Source organism: Tenrec ecaudatus, chromosome 8 (assembly GCF_050624435.1).
Source record: "Tenrec ecaudatus isolate mTenEca1 chromosome 8, mTenEca1.hap1, whole genome shotgun sequence".
NCBI classification, from domain to species: Eukaryota; Metazoa; Chordata; class Mammalia; order Afrosoricida; family Tenrecidae; genus Tenrec; species Tenrec ecaudatus.
This window is the reverse complement of record NC_134537.1, coordinates 43165360-43187717: the sequence shown is the minus strand read 5'-3', so window position 1 is coordinate 43187717 and position 22358 is coordinate 43165360. Positions and strand designations below refer to the sequence as shown.

General features: G+C 48.0%; 1 protein-coding gene across 4 annotated transcripts in view; it reads left to right on the top strand.

The window, feature by feature from the left end:
- Positions 1 to 11883: 11883 nt before the first annotated feature.
- Positions 11884 to 22358, top strand: part of KALRN (kalirin RhoGEF kinase) — a 727411-nt gene continuing 716936 nt past the window's right edge. For all 4 annotated transcript variants that reach the window (XM_075556312.1, XM_075556314.1, XM_075556313.1 and 1 more), the window contains exon 1: positions 11884 to 12318. In XM_075556312.1, the coding sequence (XP_075412427.1) occupies positions 12246 to 12318 (73 nt within the window). In that variant the 5' untranslated portion in view covers positions 11884 to 12245. The remainder of the gene's footprint in view (positions 12319 to 22358) is intronic.

Sequence of the window (22358 nt, the reverse complement as noted above, 5' to 3'; positions counted from 1 at the left end):
CATAGGACCTTAGCCTGTGAATCTCGGAAATACCCATTATCTGTCTGGGAGAAGGCTTGGAAATTCTAAGAGGGGTAATCAAGTCATCTATATAGTCTTCACCTAAGAATGCCAGTGCTTTCGTTAACCCAGCCTCTCAGCTATATTATAAGAATGCGTCGATGGAATGATAATGGAGAACAATGTCATTCCCCAGCCAGTTATGGCCACATCAGTAGGAGCTACATTCAAATTACCTCTATATTCCCCTAGGGACAGTTGACCTAGCCTAACCCTTTCCGAAAAGGCCCTGTTCCAACTAACAGGTCATAAAGAGGGCTAAGAACTTGAAGATGTAGCGTGTCTGCCGGCCCAAGAACAACAGACACTTGGCTCAGGCTGAGACTGAAGGTGGTTGGAATTCACAGGTGGCAAGAACAATGACCTCTTCAGGAGCTGAGCTGCTGCTTACTCTCCTAGTCCACAACCCTTCATTTCCTCCACCTGGGTGACCAACTGCAATGTTTATGATGGTTAACACCTGAACATGTTGGATGACCTTGACTACTGTGTCATAAACTCTATGATGAATGATCTGGACATGTAATTAAAGAAGGCAAAGCCTATTTGAAATTACTAAGAGCTTCAAATGGCCACTAGATTGTAGAGCTCTGTGTGGGAAGAGAACCTATCTGCCTTCTTCACAGCTTTATATCCAGAATCAAGCACACTTTCTTGGAAGGTCAAGTATTTCAGTTATCTTAGGATCCTCCGAGGAAATTCCTTAGTTCTAGAAAAAAATGCGTTGATTTGTACTCTAGGATTGACACATGGTAAGTGCTCAAAAAATTTTTTTTGGTAAACAAAAGAAATAATCATCAGATGTGTAACTGGAATGATAATGCAATAGATGGAGTCTTCCTCTGATAGATACTGATTCAATTTGGTGGAACCCATATAGTAGTCTGATTACACACACACACACAGAGGTTCAGTCCTGGGCATTTTATACCTTCTCACGACTGCCCCCTTTGTGACCTTAGTTCGTACATCTGTGTTGTTAGTGAGCAAATAGCTACACAGCCTCATTATCATTTACTGGGTTAGAGCATGATTGGCATTTCTAAACCTTATTTTCCCCTTTGGTAATCTCTACTCAGAGACCACCTGTTTAATAGAGTTCATAATAAACACCTGGGAACGGAGTAGTCTTTCTCCAATCAAAATAATTCATCCGTCCTTTGTTAAGTTGCTGGGCACTGTGCTGGCTGCTGCGGGACATTCAAAACGAGTGAAGTAACGTTCTTGCCCTTAGGAGCTCTCAGTCTAGTGGCATGGGTGTTAATAAACATATATAAATATTCATAACATGCAGCATGCATGCTAGGTTAAGTATGTTAATTGTGTCCTCTGGGACTATGGGACAGAGGGAGCATCATTTTGAGATAGAATATAATGCCTGTTGAAGGAGGTAAAATTTCAGGTGAGTTTTAAGGGATGCATAGGGGTCTTCAAAGTTGACTATGGAGTAGGGAGAGAGTGGCCTTCCAGGTGAAAGAGGGAATATTGCCATGGGTGTGACAATTAGTGATCGCAGTATGTAATCCTGACTACAGGTCCTTAAGTGTTCAGAGACATACAGCAAGAAGTCACAGAACCTAAGCGTGGTGAAGCAGAAAGATGAAAGGATCCTGAATTAGAGATGTCTCACCAGTGTCTCAGGATCCTTTCATCTTGGCCCAAGTTTCCAGGATGGCTGGTTTACCTCATGCCTCCTAATTGTGGGCCAGCGGGGAAAAGAAAGAAAGAGTATACTAAAGAAAGGAAGAAAGGAAAGAAGAGAGGGTGGGGGGAAGGCAGGGTCTGAACGAGGAAGCCACATTTTAGCAGATTTTTGCTTGTGTCATGAGAAGTTATGAGTTACACGAGCACCCCTAGCTGCAATGAAGTCTGGGAAGGTGAATCTTTCCACGGGACACATTGATTTCCTGAGTAAGCTTTCCATGTGTGAGGAAGAAAGAAGGAAATAGAGATTGGAATGGGCACCCCGTAATGTCTACGCCTCTGAACAGAAGCCTGGAGAGGGGAAGAGGGCAGGGATTGCTGGACCAAGGAGAGAAGAGAGAGAGAGAGAGAGAGTTAGGAATAGATGGGGTGAGATAGCTTCATGGGATTGGCAGACAAGGAATCTGGATAGGATAAGACTGGAGAAATAGATATGAGCCACATGCTGGAAATGTGTGGTTTCACATGATTCTTTGATTTCTTGGCAAGAAGTCCCAAACCTAGATGACTCTGGGTTTCATGTTTTATGGGGAGGTTGTCTTTTTAAATGCCACACTGGTTTTCTCCCTTCATCTCCCATTATCAGGCATATAAGATAGATGTGCAGAAAAGTTCACTTTCAAACCTGCCACCTCAGATCACTATTAAAAGAAGGTGATGAAAACACTTGAATCATTTTCTTTTCTTACACTCACTTATTAGCTGCATTTCAATTTTTTTTATTACAGGTGTCCCTGATTTATGAGGGTGTTCTGGTCTATGACACCAAGGTATATTAGATTGACGTCAAGCACAGCTTTATTTCTTTAAGAAGATTGCCTTTTATTGTCAGTATCTTTATAAATTCAATCTTTGAGCACTGCTAGTGAATATCTGAGAGTAATAACATCAGAAAATTATGCACTACTGCATTGCATGTGGTACATATTACTAACAATAAGATGTACAAAATCAGAATAAAACAAGACATGTGATTTATCATAATTTGAAAATACAGAAAGCCAGGGGCTACCTATATTATTATTAATATATTATATGGATTAGCTCCCTTAATCCATTGGCTATTATACCATATCAGTCTCTTCACCATCAAAGTCATGATTTTAGCAATGCTAAAAATGAATCAGAAATATGCATAATTATATATATTCCTATATTGTGTGGCCATTTAATTTATGTGTGTTTCTACATATATATGCATATTTTATGTAGTTATGGACATTTAATATGTGTGTATTTAGATGTCCTTATGCAGTATTTATATACATTTTGAATTCATTCAATATAATACTAAAATCTATTTCCATATATTGGGGGGGGTGCTTCAAAAACTTTGTGGAAAAAAATCCATCATCTTTTAATTCTATTTTCCATGAAATTTTTGAAGCCTCCTCATATATGTACGTAAAAACATACATATATTGTACATATATAATAAACCCATGCTATACCATATATGTATATTTATGATTAGCATGTCCACTGCTGTTCAGTCCATTCAGATTCACAGTAACCCTATAGGACCCCACAGGGCTTCCAGGGCTAGACGTTTTAATGGAAGTAGATTGTCTCACCCTTATCCCTCATAGTGGCTAATGGTTTGAAACCTTTTGGTTAGTACCTGAGTACTTTAACCCCTTCAGCCCTCAGGACTCCCCGATTAGTAGTTAACAATACTACGATCAGTATGTTTTGCACACACACTTACACACACTTTCCATCTGTAGCTGAATCTCTCTTTTAGTGTCCGATTTGCCCTTTGGCTTGATTCCTTTTGAATGTTGGGGAAATTTGCTTCGGTCAGCTCCAAATCCTTGTCCCATTGCTTGGCTCCAGCCTTGGTTTCTTTCAGGGCAAAAGAAGTCTCTGGAGATAACCCAAAGCATAAAGAATAGTTGCAGAATCAGGAAGAGCCTATTAGCATCACAGGAAGTTACAACATTGCCCTCACTCTAAGTCAAGGATCAGGAAACATTTTCTGTAAAGATTCAGATAGTAAATATATATTTTTTATCTTGTAGGCCATACCGTCTCTTTTGCAACCATTTGTAGCACAGAAATGGCCATAGGCAATCAGTAAACAAATAGGCACAGCTGCATCCCAATAAAACTTTATTTACAAAATTCCTGTTCTAAATGGACAGTAAGAAGAGACTCTCTCCCATGCTCTACAACTCCCTTTTTCTCATTTCGCTAAAATCTTCCATTTATCTTTCTTCCACTTTCGACTTTCTTCTGTTCTCATGGAAACCTGTCTGTTCAAACCTCTCGCTCTCTTGTGCCCATCCTGAACCCTTGTTTGACACTTGCGGAAAGGCGTCCCTGGGGTAAGGCATGGCTGTTTGGCTTGCTCTTCAGATGGCAACAGAGAAGGATATTTTTATTCTGCTTTCAGTTCACTCGGTGACACAGACAGGCTCCAGGGCTGAGTGGATCGGTTGTATTCTTGACTACTTCTTGGGCACATGAAACTTGGGTAGCTTAAGATTTGTTTCCATTTCTAGCTCTAATGTTAGGCCCGGAATCTCTGAGTTGTCTAAAGAGATCTTTCTTTTAAGATTCAAGTGTAAGTTGACGTGTCTCTGAATGATGTCTAGTCCTCGTCTCTTCCACCTGGCTGAAGGCTGACGGGGAACATGGGCATGGTCCTAGGAGGATAGCACATGGAGCTTGGACAGGGAAGTCTCATGACTTTTCCCGGAGAGTTCCTCATCCAGGAATGGCTTCTGGTCACTGTCTGCCACCCCCAAAGACAGGCTGAGGGGAACGATGGGGAGTAGAGGTCAGGGAGACCTTTGGGGCTGTCACAACTGAGTATCAAACAAAACCACGGCCAGGGGATGTTTGGGCATTCCCTTGGATCTGTTCAAAGAATAGGACAGATTACTTCCTAGGCTCACTTGAAACAGATAATAGTGTGACAAAGGAAACAGCTAGTTAGACATTTCCGGTGCCGTGTGGGCTGAGGGCTGGGGTTCAAGGCTGGAGGCCCAGATACCTTCCTCTAGCTTCCTCTATGTCGCCCGACTGACCTTCAGGCTGCCTGGCGCTCATGTCAACCAGGAAGACCACCACCCTTGCGTTTCTGAGTGAAGCTGATAGTCTTCCAGTTTCTGAATCTTCTCTGATATGATGTGCCTTATCCCATACCTTCAACAACGCATATCCATCACCATTTCTAACAGCAAAACAAAATAAACATTTGGAAATGCGACTATCCCGTGTAGCTACTTTCTTATTTTCATTTTCCACTGTCAAGACTTTATGAACAAATAGGGTAGCTCTATTGCTTCCATTTCTTCCCCACATACGCATTCCTGTCTTGTCTGCTTTTGTCTCATAAGGTCACCTGTAGCCTGCCACTTACCCAAACCTTGTCTCCATTTCTCAGCCCTCTTTGCCCCTCACGTTTCTGGGTGCATGTGGTCCATGTCTATGTCCTGGTCCCCTATTTTATTTTCATGGCCAGCCTGTTCCTGTCACTCAGGTGTCCCTCTGATCTATCTTCCGTTTTACCCATGTGCTCACCTCCCTCGCTTGTGTAGAGAGGCTAGTTGGTGGTAGATATTCAAGATCGCCTAGCTAAATGAAGTCTGGGCTAACCTGGTGATAGAGGGGACAGGGGAAATGATTGACATTTCCAAGGAAAACACTGACTGCAGTTAATAACAGCATGGTCACAGTAAGCAGAGAAGGGAAAGAAGCCACAATTCTCCCAGGGTGCCAGCCCGTGAAACTGGCATTAGGAAGTCAGGAGCGTCAGGAGTGGCGCCTTTTTTGAGGCAAATTTTATTTGAATAGAAAGCAGGACCTTCAAGTGGAAAACATGTTCAGAGAGGAAAGTTAATGTAAATGGATAGAAAGCCATTTATCTCATTTGTTCTTGTTGCTTCAGACAGCTCCTCGATCCTTAATCAATATTTCTAGCTCTGGAGTTCTTGCCCAAGCTCTATGCTGACAGTTATAATTGCCAATTGGACATTACCACCTGGACACCCATCATCATTTCAGCCTCTTCAGGTAAGGGGGGAACTGTGTCAGAGAACCTGCATGGAAAGCCAACCTGAGAGTCATGCCTTCTGGGATCTGCAGTGTGACCTTTGGCATGTCACTTTTCTTTCCTGTCAGTTTTCCCAGTGATGACATGGGACACGAGATGAAGCCATATCTTAGTCTCTTGCTAATCTTTCCCTGTTTCTGATTTAGCTCCTCCTCTGGACTTTTTCTCCTTCCCCTTCCCATGCTGGTAACCATGGGTCTCACCAGTTCCCTAGTGCTCAGAGGCATGCTGGGCTGCTGCTTACTCCCCTCCCCTCCCTTTTCTTGCCTGCGCCTGCTCCACCCCCTCCGCTCCACATGCAAACCCACTACATGTGTGTGGTTGCTTGTCCCCCCCCCCCTTTTTAAGTAAGGAAAAATGCATCAAATAGATTTATTATTGACATTATTATTTTTCATGTAAAAATGTTAAGAACTCCAACAATAAGGAGTGAATTCTGACTTTATCTGGAACTCCTGGTCTATAGTATGATCATTGAATTTATTTACTTAAAAAAATCATTTTATTGGGGGCTCATCAAAACATTTTCTTTCTACTTAAGCCCTTGGTATCAGCTCCTCAGTTGCCCCCTCCCTCCCTCACGAACCCTTGATAATTTATAAATTATTTTTTCATGTCTTACACTGTCCGATGTCTCCCTTCACCCACTTTTCTGTTGTCCATCCTCCAGGGAGGGGATTTTATGTAGATCATTGATTGGTTCCCCCTTTCTACCCCACCTTCCCTGCACCCTCCTGGTATTGCTACTCTCATTATTGGTCCTGAGGAGTGTATCTGTCCTGGATTCCCTGTGTTTACAGTTCTTATCTGTACCAGTGTACAATCTCTGGTCTAGCCGGATTTGTAAGGTAGAATCGGGATCATGATAGTGGCGGGGAGGAAGCATTAAAGAACTGGAGGAAAGTTGTATGTTTCATTGGTGCTATACTGCACCCTGACTGGCTCGTCTCCTCCCTGTGACCCTTTGATAAGGGGATGTCCAGTTGCCTACAGATGGACTTTTGGTTCCCACTCTGCACTCCCCCTCATTCACAATGATGATTTTTTTGTTCTTTGATTCCTGATCCCTGATCGTATCGACACCTTGTGATCACACTGGCTGGTGTGCTTCTTTCATGTGGGTTTTGTTGCTTCTCAACTAGATGGCCACTTGTTTATCTTCAAGCCTTTAAGACCCCAGACGCTATATCTTTGGATAACCTGGCTCCATCAGCTTTCTTCACCACGTTTGCTTATGTACCTGCTTTGTCTTCGGGGATCACGTCTCGAAGGTGAGCACCAGGGAATGCCAGTTTAATGGAACAAAGTGTTCTTGCTTTGAGGGAGTACTTGAGTAGAGGTCCAATGTCCATCTGCTACCTTCATACAAAACCTATAAATATATGCACCTAGAACTATTTCCCCATCGTCACATATAAATATATTTACATATGTATGTGCCTGTATTTAGACATCTATAAATGCCCTTTGCCTCCTAGCTCTTTCCTCTCTCTCCTTTTACTTTCCTCTTGTCCCACTATCACGTTCAGCCTTTATTTGGGGTTCAGTAATTCCTCTCGGTTACATTGCCCTTGATCAAGCCCTACTAGGCCTCCTACATCCTACTTCCCATCGAATTTGGATCACTTGTTGTTTCCTTGTCCCTGGGCTTGTTAACACATACTTCCGTTCCCCTGCTTCCCCTCTCCCATGTCCCCCCAGAACCGTCCATTCCATTGTTGCTCTGCTCCCCTTGCTGTTCTGTTGCACACCCTTAGTGTTTCACCTCAGTGTGGTGGGGTCAGATCGGGAGCAATTCCCACATTGTGTCTCCAGTGTTGTCCCGTAGCACTATGGGTCAGTGAGAGACATTGTGTTTCGTAGTGGAACCAGCCATATGGTCCTCTCTGTGCATTGGCTGCTCTGAGTGGGAAGATCATCCTCAGGACTTGGTGGGCCAGGATGTGCTCCACTCTCTCTCTTTCCCTTCATTTGCTCCTGTGTGCTCTGATCAGACATGTCCCTCTCCCTGAGCTATAGCTTCAGTGCTGTCCTCTGAAGTGAATTCTTCTGCGGGGAAGAAGAATAGTTGGGATTAGGGTGGGCCCCTCAGAGCCACCATCATTTTCAAAGCATGTACTTTCTGCTTGAGCCCTGAATGGCTAATGGAGTTAAGCATCTTCTCAAGTCCTTATTTACCATTCACATACATGCTAAGGTGACAAACGATTCACATTTTCTGCGTAGTTGTTATGTGTTGAATTATTTTCATGTTATAAAGATTTAAATTCTTTATATATTCTGGACACAAATCCTTTGTCATATATGCAATTTGTAAATGTTTTTCTTTCAGTTAGTACTGGCTTTTAAAAAGCAGAGCTTCTAGATTTTGATGGGGTCCAATTCATATATATTTTTCTTTTTAGTAGTTATGGTTTTAATGTCATATCTAACAAACCACAACCTACCCTAAGGTCGTACTGACTTTCTCCAATGTCCTCTAGAATTTTTTCCTTCTTTTCTGTTATCTATTTGATTGCTTTCTGCTTTGATTTTAAAAATTTCTTTTCTTGTGTTTAGGATCCCTGGTGGGACAGTGGGTTATGACTTGAGCTGCTAATCACAGGGTCAGGGGTTTGAATCCATCAGCCATTCTGGAGGGAAAAGATGAGGCTGTCTTGCTCCTGTAAACACCACAGCCTTGGAAACCCTAGGAACCAGTTCTGCCCCGTCCTATCGGGCGGCACTGACGCACAATCAACTCGCTGTCAGTAGGTGTGGTTTAGCTTTCCTTCTGCTTACGCTGGGCTTAATTGACTCCTCTAGTTTTGTTTTATTTTGTCTAAAGGTAAGAGATCATTGACTTGAAGATCTTTTTTTCTCTTCTTCTTCAGAATAGTATTTTTGAGCTGTAGCCCAGAAAGTTGTATATAGTGTGTATTCATATTTACTCACTTCAAAATTCTTTCCAATATCCCATTTTATATCTTACTTTTTTATATGACTTGCTTTATGGCCTACCAGATTGTTTATCTTCATAAATAGTCTATCTGCAGTTAAAAAACAAACAAACACAAAACGGTGTACTCTTCTGTGGTTAGATGCTCAAGCTGATTGGTCAGTTAGACCCAGTTAGATGATCGTGTGGATCAAGAGTTCTATATGCTTACTAACGATCTGTCTCTGGTGGCACAGTGGTTAAAGTGCTCAACTGCTAACTAAAACACCCACAGTTTGAACCTAACAGCTGGTCCATGGGAGAAAGATGCTTTTGTAAAGATTTACGGCCTGGGAAGCCAGGTGGGGCAGTTTGACTCTGTCCTATTGGGCTATGGTGAGTTGAAATCCACTAGACCACAAGGGCTTGCTTTCAGTTGGCCTTTACTGAGGCAGGTATTAAAATCTCTGACTGTAATTATGAACTTGTCTCGTTAGCCTTGCTTGCACTAATCCTTCATCATTTTGAAGTGTTCTTGTTAGGTGCTTAAATGTTTAGGATTGTTATGCCCACCTAATGAATTGCCTATCTATAAAATGCCCTTTTTATGCTTGATATCATATGCTCTGAAATAGTCTTTGTCTAGGTATGGGCATTTACAGTTTTAATGGAAATTGCCAGATTTCCTCTCAGATAGTCTGTGTTGCTATATAAGGTTTCCCTTCCTTGAAAGGATCGAGATGTTGATACAAATTTTCCTTTAAATATATGTTTCTTCTGATCGGGGACAAGCTAGCGCCTCTGACAGGCCATTAGTTCCCTTTCTACACGATGGTGGTACCTAACAGCGCCTTGCGACGTTGCATGTGTGCACGTCACTGGTTCTGTTTGGGGTCAAGGAGAAGCCAAGATTTAGGAAAGGCAAATGAGCATGGTTGCTGGAAGCAGCTGAAGCTGTCAGGGTCAGGAGAAGTACATCTTATGGCAGTGAACCTGTGATCTCAGTGTCACTGTCAGTAATCTTTGAGAAATGTAGTCTGGACAACCAACGTACCCAAGATTGAAAACGGGTAATGGTGTTGATTTTGTTAAAAACAAAATATTCGCCAAGTCTGCATTTTTTTACCAGCGCAATTTGAGGTCATTGCATTAATCACGTTGTTCAAGTATCAAGTTTTCCATCACTGTAAACACGTCCACAGTGCTTCCTACACAATGACTACCTTCCGACCCCTCCTGACCCTCGGGTGGTTACTCCTAATATACTGGCCATGGTATGAACTATTACTAACAGGTGTTTTTTTTTTTTTAGTATGATGCTTACAGGAGCCAGAAAGGGTTCACTACGGACATATTGAACTCATTTCATGGGCTGCTAGAGTTACCCAGTTGATAGATCTGGAAAGCTCCCGGGTGCGTTGGTCACAGGGAGAGGAGATCCAGGAGATTCAGGCTGGTGGGTAGCTGACCATGAACCTTAGACCAGCACCTGGCTTTCCTATCAGGCCACAACTTCTCCCAGCTGGGGCGAGGCAGCCGCTCCCTAACCCAGTCCCGCACAACACAGTACGCCGCACTCAGTCTAAAGACCCTCCTTTCTGTAGGCTGCGCGGTCCCTACAACGATAAACAGAATACTGGCTAATTATTGTTTAATTATTACTTAAAAACCAATTGGCACAATACAATCACTGCATTAATTACCCCATACAGCATCTGCTTTCCTTCCTCCCTCCCTCCCCCCCATTATCCCCATCCTACCCCAGCCCCTCTGCCCACTTTAATTGAAATTCAGCTTGCCGAAACACCTCTTTTCTCTAGGCCAACTGGATCTCTCCTTTCACACCCGGGAGAAGAACAAAACAGAGAGGGCCCCGGGGATTAGGGGGTTTGACAGCTGTCCAAGGGGAGCGCGGAGCTAGGGGCCAAGCACAGAGGCAGGGCCGGGACAAACGGGACAGGGGAGAGTGGCCGAGGCAGGAGGAGAGGCATGAAGAGAATGGACTGGACAGAGTCGCGGAGGCAGGCAGAGCTGTTTCTTTTAAAAAGGCACTGACAAGGGGAAAGGGAGCGAAAGCCAGGGGGAGAGAGACAGTGGCGCGAAGGTGGAGCGGAAAGGGTGAAGGAGAATGTAGGAGGGCTGGCGGCGGGGAGGTGGACAGGAGGAGAGAGCTGGTCCCGAAGGGGGCGACGGAGAAAGTCCGGTTCTGCGGACGGCTCGGTCCAGCCCGGGCACTGGCGTGAAGGGAGGCCCGCGGGGCAGCCGGGTTGCCCCGCACACACCTGAGAGCGGGGCGGGGCGCGCTCGGCGCTGCGGGAGCGGCCGGGTCCGGAGCGAGCAGGGCGGTCGCTGAGCCCCGCGGCCCGGACCCCGGGCCCCGCCCCGTCTTCGGAAGCGTCCCGCGCCCGGGCTTTTCCTGCGGGCTTCAGGAAGCCGGCCCAGCGCGGCCGCGAACAATAGCTCGGGGCTGGGCTCGCGGCTACCGCAGAGGCCGGCGCGAGACTGCGGGGAAAGGGGGCGTCCCCGCTGCTCGGCCCCGAGAGCTGGCGGGCTGGCGCGGAGCGTCGGTGGGCTCGGCAGGGGCGGGTCATTGTTGGCAGGGACCCAGGGAGCGGGAGCCGGAGCCCAAGCCCGAGCCCGAGCCCGAGCCCGAAGCCGAACCCGAGCCTCGCCGAAGCCCGAGCGCGAGCGCGAGCCCGAGCCTGAGCCCGAGCCCGAGCCGAGCCGAGCCGAGCCGAGTCGAGTCGAGTCGAGTCGTGCCGAGCCGAGCCGAGCCGAGTCGAGTCGTGCCGAGCCGAGCCGAGCCGAGTCGTGCCGAGCCGAGCCGAGCCGGGCCGAGCCGAGCCGAGCCGAGCCGAGCCGAGCCGAGCCGAGCCGAGCCGAGCCGAGCCGAGCCGAGCCGAGCCGAGCCGAGCCGAGCCGAGCCGGGGGAGGAGCAGGGTAGGCGGCGGCGGCGGCGGCGGCGGCGGCGGCGGCGGCGGCGGCGGCGGGAGCCAGAGGGGGAGCTAGAGAGCGAGGAGGGAGGAGGTAGCCAGCGAGAGAGCGAGAGCAAGCGAGCGAGCGGGCGAGCGGGCGGGCGAGGGAGGGAGGAGGTAGAGAGACAGGGAGGGTGGGAGGGAGGAGGAAAAATAAAGAGGAGCGAGCCGAGCAGGGCTGAACAATAGAGACAGGCAGACGGGCGAGGAGCGGAGCCAGCTGCCGCTGCTGGGGGACCGCGGGCGCTGAGGCAGCCCGGACCCCGGCCCTCGACCCCGGCCCCGGCCAGACAGCAGGCGGCCAGCGCCCCAGGGAAAGGGGGCCATGGGGGAGCCGGCGGCAGGCGCCCCTCGCCCCCGGCGCGTCTCCGCCTGAGGCGCTTCCCCGTCTCTGCCCGCGAAGCCCGAGCCGCCGGCGGCTCTACGGCCGCGGCCGCTGCGCCCCGCGCTCCCAGCCCCGCGGGCGCCCGGCAGCTCCGGGCCGGCGGCTCGGCGACCCCGGGCGGTGGGCGGACGCCCTCCTCCAGCCATGAACCCCCCGGAGGGGGCGGCGGAGGAAGGGGGAGCGGCCGATTCGGACGTGGACGCCTTTTTCCGCACAGGTAAGTCGGGCGGGGGCGCGGGGCCCGGGGGGCTGTGTGTGTTGGGGGGGGGGGTGGGTTCGAGGGCTGCTGCCCTGGACGCGGCGGCGCGTGGGTCGGACAAGTTTGGGGAAGGAAGGCTGTTGCTGGGGTGGGCGTGTTGGGGGGCAGTGCCCCGCCGCCGCCGCCCGGGTTGGAGTTGCTGAGATTCGTGTTGTTATGGCAATGCCGGTAGCATTTTGGGGAGGCAGTGGGGGCTGGGAGTTGGCCGCCCCTCGGCGGCGTTCGCCCCAGTTGCGGGGAGCCCGTGTTGGGGAGGCGGGAGGCGGTCCCCTCGAGCTGGGCTGCCTTTTCCCGGAGCGCGGGGATGGGGCGATGTAGGATCACTTTGCAGCTACCGTCTTCTTCTCTGGCCCCTCCCTCCCCCTTCCCCCTGCCCGCAGAGCCTGTCATCGGCGGGGACTCTGGGCCACCCGGGGTTGGCACCCCTCTTCGGGGCCAAGGGCCAGGGTTCTGATGTGGGAAGACAGGACCGGAGCCGCGCAGGCTGCAGACTGCTGGGAGAGGGGCTCGGGTAGAGGGCCATGCCTGGTTCTTGTGGGGAGCGGGGACTTACACTTGAGAGGCAGATGGGAGCTCCGAGGGGCCCTGGGCGACCGGACCCCTTCCTTGCACCCCGTCTGCAGTTCTGGGAACCGATGAGCTTTGCAGAAGATGCACTCATTCCTGGAAGTGTGAGTTAGCATCCTCATACACACCCGCTCAGTTGCTGCTTGCCGGCGGTGTGGAGAGCCCCAGAGAGCTGCCTTTTTCAGCTCTTTGCAGCCCGCTCCCCTCCCCTCCCCCAGGTCCATAGGTCGGACGGGAACCTGGCTACATAGCCCCCTCCTTAGAGCAGGCGTTGAAGGTCCTTCTCTCTCACCACCTGTGGACCTGGCTGCTAGGGATCCCCCCCCCACTCTCGATTACCTGTGGCTTCTACCTGCTCTGTGTGGTAGCTTCCTGTCTCCCGTATGTCCGGAACCATTTTGAATGGAATCTTTGTCCCAAGGAGTCCTCTATAAGTTAAGGGATACCCTCATCCCCCCATCTGTCCTGGAAAGTTGTATTTGAGGGCATGAACTAGTGGGGTCAGGGGTCGGGTTATTTCTGGAGGTTCCTTGCACATCCATCTGTTTTCTAAGCCCACTGCCTTGCCCTAGAGGTCATCCCTTGTGAAAAGAGGTGGGGTGTGGGGGGGAACTTGTGGCTTTGGAAGTCCAGACTTGACTGGCCCATATGTTCCTTCTCCCGTAAGTCTAGAGAGGAAAGAGCTGGAGGGCATGCGCTGAAGGCTGGACTTGGGGGAAGCAGAGGAAGCCCTGGTCATCATCCTGTCTGTCTCCTGGGGTGCAGCCTCCCTCCCTCTCTCCTGCCGGCATGCCTTTCCAACACACACACACACACACACACACACACACACACACACACACACACACACACACCCCTCTCAAGCGTGACTTTTAAAGACTTGTCTGAACTGAGCGTGTATCCTGATGTCTACCACAGAGTTCCTGGGGGCTAAGTGATAGAAATATTCACCAGGAGGGTCATCTCCCTTCCCTGCCTGGGCAGCCTGGCCATGCATCAGTGGCAAAGGTCAGCCTCACCTGCTTCTGGAGTAAAAACTCTGGATCCAAGTGTGAGCCTCTCCACTTTGGCTATCTGAGTCTCACTTTCATCTTTTGGTACCCATTCACCCTTCCTTTCTCCTGCCAGTCAAATGCCAGTTCCTGCCCAAGCTCCATCCCCTGGAGCAGAGCTTGTTTCTGGAGGCTTGCTAATTTCTGACAAATTAATTCACACAGTGTTAATGGTGTTAATGGCCTATAATGGTCCAATGTGTTACTTTTCCCAGGGCCTTTCAGAACACAAGGCGGGGCTTGCTTTGTCCCACCTCTGGCTCAGATCACAGAGCAACTAGCAGACTGAGGCCAACCTCCTGTGGGACTCCTTTTAGAGAGTCTCCTACTTCTTGTCAGGGGGGGTGGGGCAGGAGCCAATGTGATGTTCATTTAGAATTAGAGCGGAAACCCTCAGCACTCACAGCTGGACTGACTGGTGATCTGAAGTGAGTTTAGCAGGGGTACAGGCTACCTGTGGCCGGGTCTAGGCCCACCACCCAGCATGACCCTGCTTCTCACACATCCCACATACCCCACCCCCACCGACTGGTCTCTTTATACTAGCTCTTACTGGAGGTTCTTAAGTCTAGAGAAGGTGAGATTTGGAGCCTTCTTAATTCCGATTCCCCACCTCTATGGAACATAGTATGATACTTTGTCGGTTGGGTAGATTATATTGATTCAACTGAACAGTTGGGAAGCCAGGGTTATCACCTTTCTGGTGGACAATTTTGCCTTCAGGTTTGTCAAAACCTTGGCAGCCTGTGCCTCTAATTAGGCATGCTTCAAATCATTCTGGTCTTTTGGTTCGTCACTGGGCCTCTTCTGATTATTTTTGGAAGTCTAGTTTTCTTGAATAAACTGTGTCAATCAGATTCACTGGCTCTTGCTTTCTGCACACACCTGGATGTAGTCACAGATGCAAGCCCCCACCCCCACTATTCTTAAAGATGGGTGGATTCCAGATCGGCTCCCTGGGAGGCTTCTGCTCTGCGTGGGCCTGAGAAGGTGTGTCACAATCATGCTTATTGATCAGTGGTTGTGCGGCCAAAGAGGGGAGGTCTGAACACTCCGAACTGAGACTAGAAACCAGTCGACAACAAGAACTTTTCAGCTCCTGCTAGAAACCTTCTGCTATTTAGGATGTTGTAAGACATGAAAAAACAAATATATATATATTCAAAGTGGTCTCTGCCCTCGAAAATCTTTTAAAAGAAGAATGGTATTCACTATTCAATGAGATGAATTAATTGCTAAAAGAAGTTTATAGAACTCTAGAGGAGTTGGAACCTGGGGTGGTCCTTGAAAGGTGCCTAGGGAGTTGAGAGGTATGGCGTGGGCAAAGGTTTATGGGAGGTTGGGGTATTGAAGTTGGCGATATTGATTTGGAAGCTCTCTGTGTCAAGGTCATAAGCTGAGGCTCTGTGAGTGTGTTTGTTAGGAGGGGAAGCAGAGGAGGGGTTAAAGAACCTGGGGGAGGAACCCTTATTTAGAAAGTTGTGGCAAAGGAGGCTTGATCCTGGAGGCCCCAGGGAGTCTGCGTGGGGTTCTGATGTAATGACAGGCTGCAGAGAGCTTGCCCTGGAGAACTGGGGAAGCTTCATTGGATGTGATAAGAAGGCCACTTTGGGCTCTTGGGAGCATGCCACTGCCAGAGGCATTCAGAATACGGCTTTGGGGGTGGTAGGTGGGAATCAGTGCCTGGCCGACTTTATCAGTGAAAGGAAGAAAGAGAGGTGGTGTGCTGGCCAGAGGGACAGCAGTAAGGAAGGGAGTTTTCAAAATACATCCCCTGAAATCTTCTTGAAACCAAACAATACTTTAACTTAATTAGTAAAGAATTTCTGCCTTGAGCCCTGTACTCTTTTAAGGACTATCTAGAGAGGATCAAGTTGACAACAGCCACTCAGCAGATGATAGGGGAGCAAAGAGGGCCTTGAGTGTATGTGCTTGGAGGAGGAGCAGCCCAGGGAATGGCCGAACCACTTAGATCGTAGAACACGCAGAACTTGTTGAATTGAACACGCAGAACTTGTGGAATTGGTGCATGCTCTGTAGTATGTGTTTGCTAAGGACAAGAAACAAGTCAGTTTTAAAAAGGAGTTCGAGTTGTTTTCAGAGAGGTCGGACAGGCTTGAAGGTGCGAGGGAGAGCGCTTGTGGAGAGGAGAAACTCGAGGCTGCTGGGAAGCTGACTGCTGAGTCAGGTCCGGGAAGCTGGGAGAGGAGAGTGGGCTCCCTAACAAAAGGAAGGGCTTAGCTTTACTGAACAGAGGAGCAGCCTCTTTCTTTAGAACTGAAAGGGGGAAAAATATTAAGAGGACAAATGAAAAGAAGTTTATATGAAATATCTTTTTGTTGAGCTTTGGTCCTATGAGCGCAGACAGTTTCAGCTGTGACTTGGATTTCCGCCAGCTTCAAATTCAGCTCTGTATTTCTCTCCGGCTCTTCCAGCTAACTTCTCCTCGTCGCTGCCATCATTCTCTGTGTGGCATCTTCACTCTCCTGGTCACGATATTTAACGCCTTGGCATTGTCTGTGAGGACTCTCTCTCCACTAACCTGCCTTGAGGAACGATCTTGCATAGTCAGTCCTTGCTGGCCATCCTCAAAGGAACCTTGGTGGCACTGTGGGTGAGGTGGCATTGGGTGCCATCTACCAGGTCACAGTTTAAACCCCCCAGGTGCTCCCCAGGAGAACACGGAAGTTGTCTGCTCCCTTAAAGAGTTAGTCTCGGAAGCCTCTTATAGAGCATCACTTTGAGTTGGAATCAACTCCGTGAGCATTGTTGTTAGGTGCTGTTGAGTCATGGTGACTCCTCGTGGGCAGGGGTAGGACTGACCATCGGGGTTTCAAGGCTGTGCCCCTTGGAAACAGGTCATCACCAGGCCTATCTTCATAGACACCTCTGGGTGGATTTGAACTGCCGTCATTTTGGCCAGTAGTTGAATACTTACCCTTTTGTGCCACGTCGGACCTCCCTTTCGATCGACATTTTATTAAGTCTAAATTCACGTGGTTTCTGATGAAATTTAGCATGTGGATTGAGATGTGTTTTACATGTAAAATCCGCACACTGGATTTAGAAGAGTGTTTTTGTTAGGTGCCTCCATTCGTTTCCCACGCAGAGAAAGCATATGTAAAACCGAACAAACTACCAGCCAGTCGGGCGCCGCCACCACTGTCGTGATGTTTGAGCTCATGGATGCAGTCCATCTTGTCAAGAGCCTTCCTCTTTTCGCTGCCTGTCTACTATAGCGAGCATCATGTCCTTCTCCAGGGACTGGCCTCTCCTGATGACATGTCCCAAGTACGTGAGACTAAGTCTCGCCATCCTTGCCTCTAAGGAGCATTCTGGCTGTACTTCCTCCGAGACAGATGTGCTTGATTTTTGGCAGTCCACGGTACTCGCATCTTCTTCTGCGACAGTGGACTCGTTCTTCCTCCCGGGCGTGATGCCTTCTGTGGATTCCTGTATCCTCCTCCTTGGAGATTCTTTCCTGCATCCCCACTCAAATTGGCACGTGTGGACAGATTATACTTACAAGAGCAGTACTTTGATTACATCCCTGCCTGGTGGATGAACCAACAATGATTCTCTATTGTCTTCAAGGCCAGGTCCAAACGTCTCTGCTCAGTTCTAGCCAGACTTTTCTTCTCATTGTTCAAAGGCACCTTAACTCACATTCTTCTCGAATCACCTACCTCAGAATCTCTACTGTCCCAATTCAACTCATTCTTTAGGACTTGAGCCCTGCTTTTGTACTGGGAGCCGTGCAGCCTGCAGTGCCCAACTCTGCCCTTCCAGTTCCTAAACCATTCATTTATCCCTCTCCTTTCACTCAACCAATGGCGTTTTACTCCCTGGCACACATGCAGGGCACGTCTCCCTGCTGAAATGATTTGGCTTTTGGAGTTAAGAAGCAAGATCTTAAACCAACAACAACTTATAATTCATCAAAAGCAAAAACAAAACAAACCCAAACCCTCCCCCAACCCACTGTAGATTTTTTTTTCCATGTACACTTGGCAAAGTGTAAGCAGTTGTTGAATCCAGGTGGTTGTATGTTGGTGCATGTGGTACTATTCTTTAAACTCTTCTCTTTGGTGAGCCTATGCCTCCACTTCTTAGACAAGGGACTGGAAACTCTGGTTATCTTCAGGTCACAGAGGAAAGAGATTTTAAAATAATACCTTGTGGTTTTGTGCATAATTCTGTACATAAGTATTACCATCTAATTTGTTTATTGCCAAACTGAGAAAATCAAACTCACTGCCATTGAGTCAATTCTGACTCACAGTGACCCCATAGAACTGCCCTTGTGGGTGTCTGAGACTGTCGTTCTTGACAAGAGTTAGCTGGTGGTTTCAAACTGCTGGCTTTGTGGTTAGCTGTGTAACTCATGACCATTATACCACCAGGGTTCCAGGCACTTGGAAAGGGAAATGACTCTTACTGCCTGAGCTCTGTTTTTTGTTTTAGTAGTTTTATTGAGATATAATTAATACATCATACAATTCAGTAATTCAATCACATTAAAAAGAATGATACCGTCATCACCACAATCGACTATAGAACATTTCTTCCTTCTTGTAGCCATTGCTGTTGATTCCCCAATTCCCCCCAACCTCCTCTTCCATGCCCCCAAGTAATTATTCATCCAATTACTGCCTATATAGATCCACTCATCCTGACTTCTCTATAGAGAAACACATACACAAGAAAGATAAAGACCAAATAAAACAGAGAAGAGCCTCAATCCCAAAGAAAGGAAGTATTTTCAAAACTGAAATGGGTCAAAGGAGAGATCAGATGTCAGGGTGTTACAGTTCAGCCTAACATAGCTGCGAAAGTCCACTTTACAATGCTCTCTATTTGATATTAAGGCTGTCACATCCCTAGACTATGGCCAGAGGGGATTCACCCCAGCCTTAATCTACATAGCACTCCTGCAAATGCATATTGGGCTTCCATGGTCATTCATAATGTCCCACAGACCAGGTGTTCAGAATTAAAGCTCTGATACCATTCCCTTCTTAGGGTCTCGATTTTATTATTTGCAATCCTTGAATCACACAGGCTGATGTGCTTCTTCCACGGAGACTTAGCTGACTCCTTACTTGATAGCTGCTTGTTTTGAGACAAGCCTTTAAAGACTCCAGACCTCTTGGTTTCTGATAGCCAGATCTCCTCAGGAGGGTGATTACTGAACAGGGCCACGCCACAAGAATGAATGTTCTTGTATCGAGCTATGATCAAGTGACCGCGGAGCTTCATTTTGAACCCGTTTGACAATAGGCACAGGGGTCCAGCAGTAAACACGATGCTGAATGCAATGCTTGTTGTCCTTTGATTTTCTTTCACTTCCACTCAGTCATGAATTCTGACTCTATACAGTTGGGATCAGAGCTTTTGGTCATTCCATTTTCCAGGAGCCTCTGGGGACATTAAGAGTTCTTGTGATCATGAGTAGGGAATGTCGTTGCTGTCCCTAAGCTTGTATTTATACAGGCCATCTCTTCATTAAGATGCCGTACAGAACACATTGAGGAGCCCTGGTGGCATAGTGATTACACGTTGAGCTGGTAACCACGTGGTCAGCACTTCAAAACCACCAGCTGCTCCACAGGAGAAAGAGCAGGCTTTCTACGCCTGTAAAGAGTTATAGTCTCGTAAAGAGACTATAGGGTCACTATAGTTGTCCTATAGCATCACCATGAGTTGCTATGAGTCAGAATCGACTCGATGGCAGTGAATTGCTGAATTGTCTAGAACGTGTCAGTGGCATCTAGACCCACATCAGTGAGATGTGGGCGGCTCGCCTCACTCTTGTGCCACCATGCCAATTGTCAATAATTCCATTATGGACACATTCTCACCAACTGTATTTGGTGATCTTTTGGAGAACGAGAGGAAGTACTAGAATGCCTTGAACCTAAAGAAAGAAATTAGATGAGTGGGGTAAACAACCTTTCTTATTGTAAACATCAGTGAAATACTACTACAAGCAAACTAGGAGGACTTCTTGGATGTTGGAAAATGAGAACCCTGTTAGCGTTTAGAATTCTTCCCGTTTCTGGAACTTGTGGAATTGTCTGGAGATTTTTTTTTCATTGTTACAATCAAGAATATGGGTGCTACTGATTTCGAGTGGGTAGAGGACAGGGCAACTACTCAACTTCCTACAGTACTTAAGGCATTGGGGATTCTCTGGGTCAAATGTCAACAGGGCTGAAATAGAGAAGCCCTGGTATAGCCAATCCATCATTCATGGGCTTTTGATAAGATAGGCTCAGCATTCACTAGGGGTTGGTTGTTGAAGAAATTGCTTAATCTCTGTGATCCTCAGTCTTCTGCACAATGGAGTGAATAATGCTTGTTTCACAGGGGAGAAAATATCTAGTATTTTTTGCTACATAGCAAGGGCACAAGAGATCCTAACTATTCCTGATGTCTTGATTACTAAGTGAATGTGACAGAAGCCAGGGATCTCTGGGAGGATGTTGACTAAACAGCTTTTTGACATAGAGTGGGGCAGGGCTCCAGAGGGACAGCAAGATGGGGAATGAGGAGCCCGGGTGTGAAATCAGAAGGCTGGGGTTTGGGGCTCAGCTTTCTTTCATTCACTCATTTAATCATTAATTTGACAAGTATTTATTGAGTGCCTACTGCAGCCGCACACTGTGCTTTGGCGGTTGATAGAAATCATTAAAGACAGAATAGAGAGCAGAGAGGGAAAGGAGTAGCAATCTACCCACTTGGGCTTAAGGGCTGGAAAGGTGCTGTGGGAGAAGCTGAGGTCAGGCCAGAAAGCAGGAGGTGAACACTCCCTGTTGCTCTGTACTTACTTGAATTACTTTATCGTCTGTGTTGATAACTGCAACCCCCTCCCAGGGCTGAGAGACTCAAGTAAGACTCTACCAAGCGAATACTCTATTACTCTAAGTGCCTCTTCTGACAAGTATTATCTTATTTAATCTGACCTCCACGGAACCTTCTCAGTCTGGGAAGAGACACACTCCTTCTGGTTTGGGTTTAGATGGGGTACCCACCCTCCTTTGATCAGATCAGTGCACTCCTGTTCTCTGCAGCAGTTTAAAAATGCCAACTAGCATCCCCCAGTGCAGGGCCTGGGCCACATGGCCTGGTGCCATCTGGAGGGACCTAAGGAGAATGGAGTTTGCAGCGAATCATCTCCGGCTTTCCTGTCTGTGTGCAGTTCAGGTCCTCTGGCGACTCCTTGCGTGAGTGACTGGCGGTGAAATAACCAGGATGTGATTGACAGTCGCAGCGATGTTGGATCAATAGTGCTGCTTGAAATTGTGTCTGCCAAGTAGTTGGGGAACAGAACAATTCAGCCAGGAGGATAGAGGAATTAGTTGAGGGATGTAAAGAAGAAACTGCTAGAGAATTAACATTGCCTCCTCCCTTCTGCCTCCTTGGCAGTGCTTCGAAGGGAGCTGGACCCTGGCTAAAAAACAGGATTCAAGAGAGGAGCAAGTAGGAGGGTGAAGAGTGGCAGATGCGCTGGGCACTCAGGGAAATGATTACTTCTTGAGTTAGGGCTTGCAGGCAGGCCGGATGTGGTTGTTTGGAAGACAGCAAGTGTTGTGGTATCCTGTTGTAGGAATGGTGTGAGAAAGAGATGTGAACCTTCAAGGCATGTTGGGGGTAGTCAATGCTCTGATGCAGGTGAATCAGGGGATCCACAGGGTCTGATGAGACTCAAAGGGGGACCAGATTGATGGAGTGGTTGTTTCATCCATCCAGCATCGATTAGCCCTTGGACCACGAAGGGCTTTGCGTGGCAAATCAAAGAGTTTGAGCTTCTCATGGCTTTAGAGAGCCGCCATAAGTTCTTAGATGGTGTGGTGACATAATTGGGACGATAAATATGGCAGCCTTGTAGAGGGTTGACTGGAGCCGAGGAGATTGTGGAGGCAGGGACAGATCCGAAGACTCCTGTGAGGGGCTCGATGCTCTGGTCTGGGGTACCGTAGTGGAACTGGAGGGGGAGGGATGGATATAAGGGATGCTGTGGAGGTCAAGCCTGCGGAACTGCGTGAAGAGGTGGCAATGAGATGGCAAGGATGCGAGGTAACTTCACAGTTTAGAATTTGCATCATCAGGACGATGGAGGCGCCGGCGGTGAGAACCAGGCATTGCAGCTGCCTCAGACAGGAGGAGCACGAGGACACCAGGAATTTGATTTGGGGCGTGTTGCAGTTCAGGTGTCAGTGAAATAGCTCCGGGAGGTGTGGATTCAGTAGGTGGATTCTGAAGGGAATCTGGAGTGTTGGAGGGAGGCCAGGGCTGGGAAAAATAGATTGGGAAGCTATCTGTTAGAAGTTGTAGCTGGAGCTATGAGAATAGATGAGATAATAAATGAAAAGCATA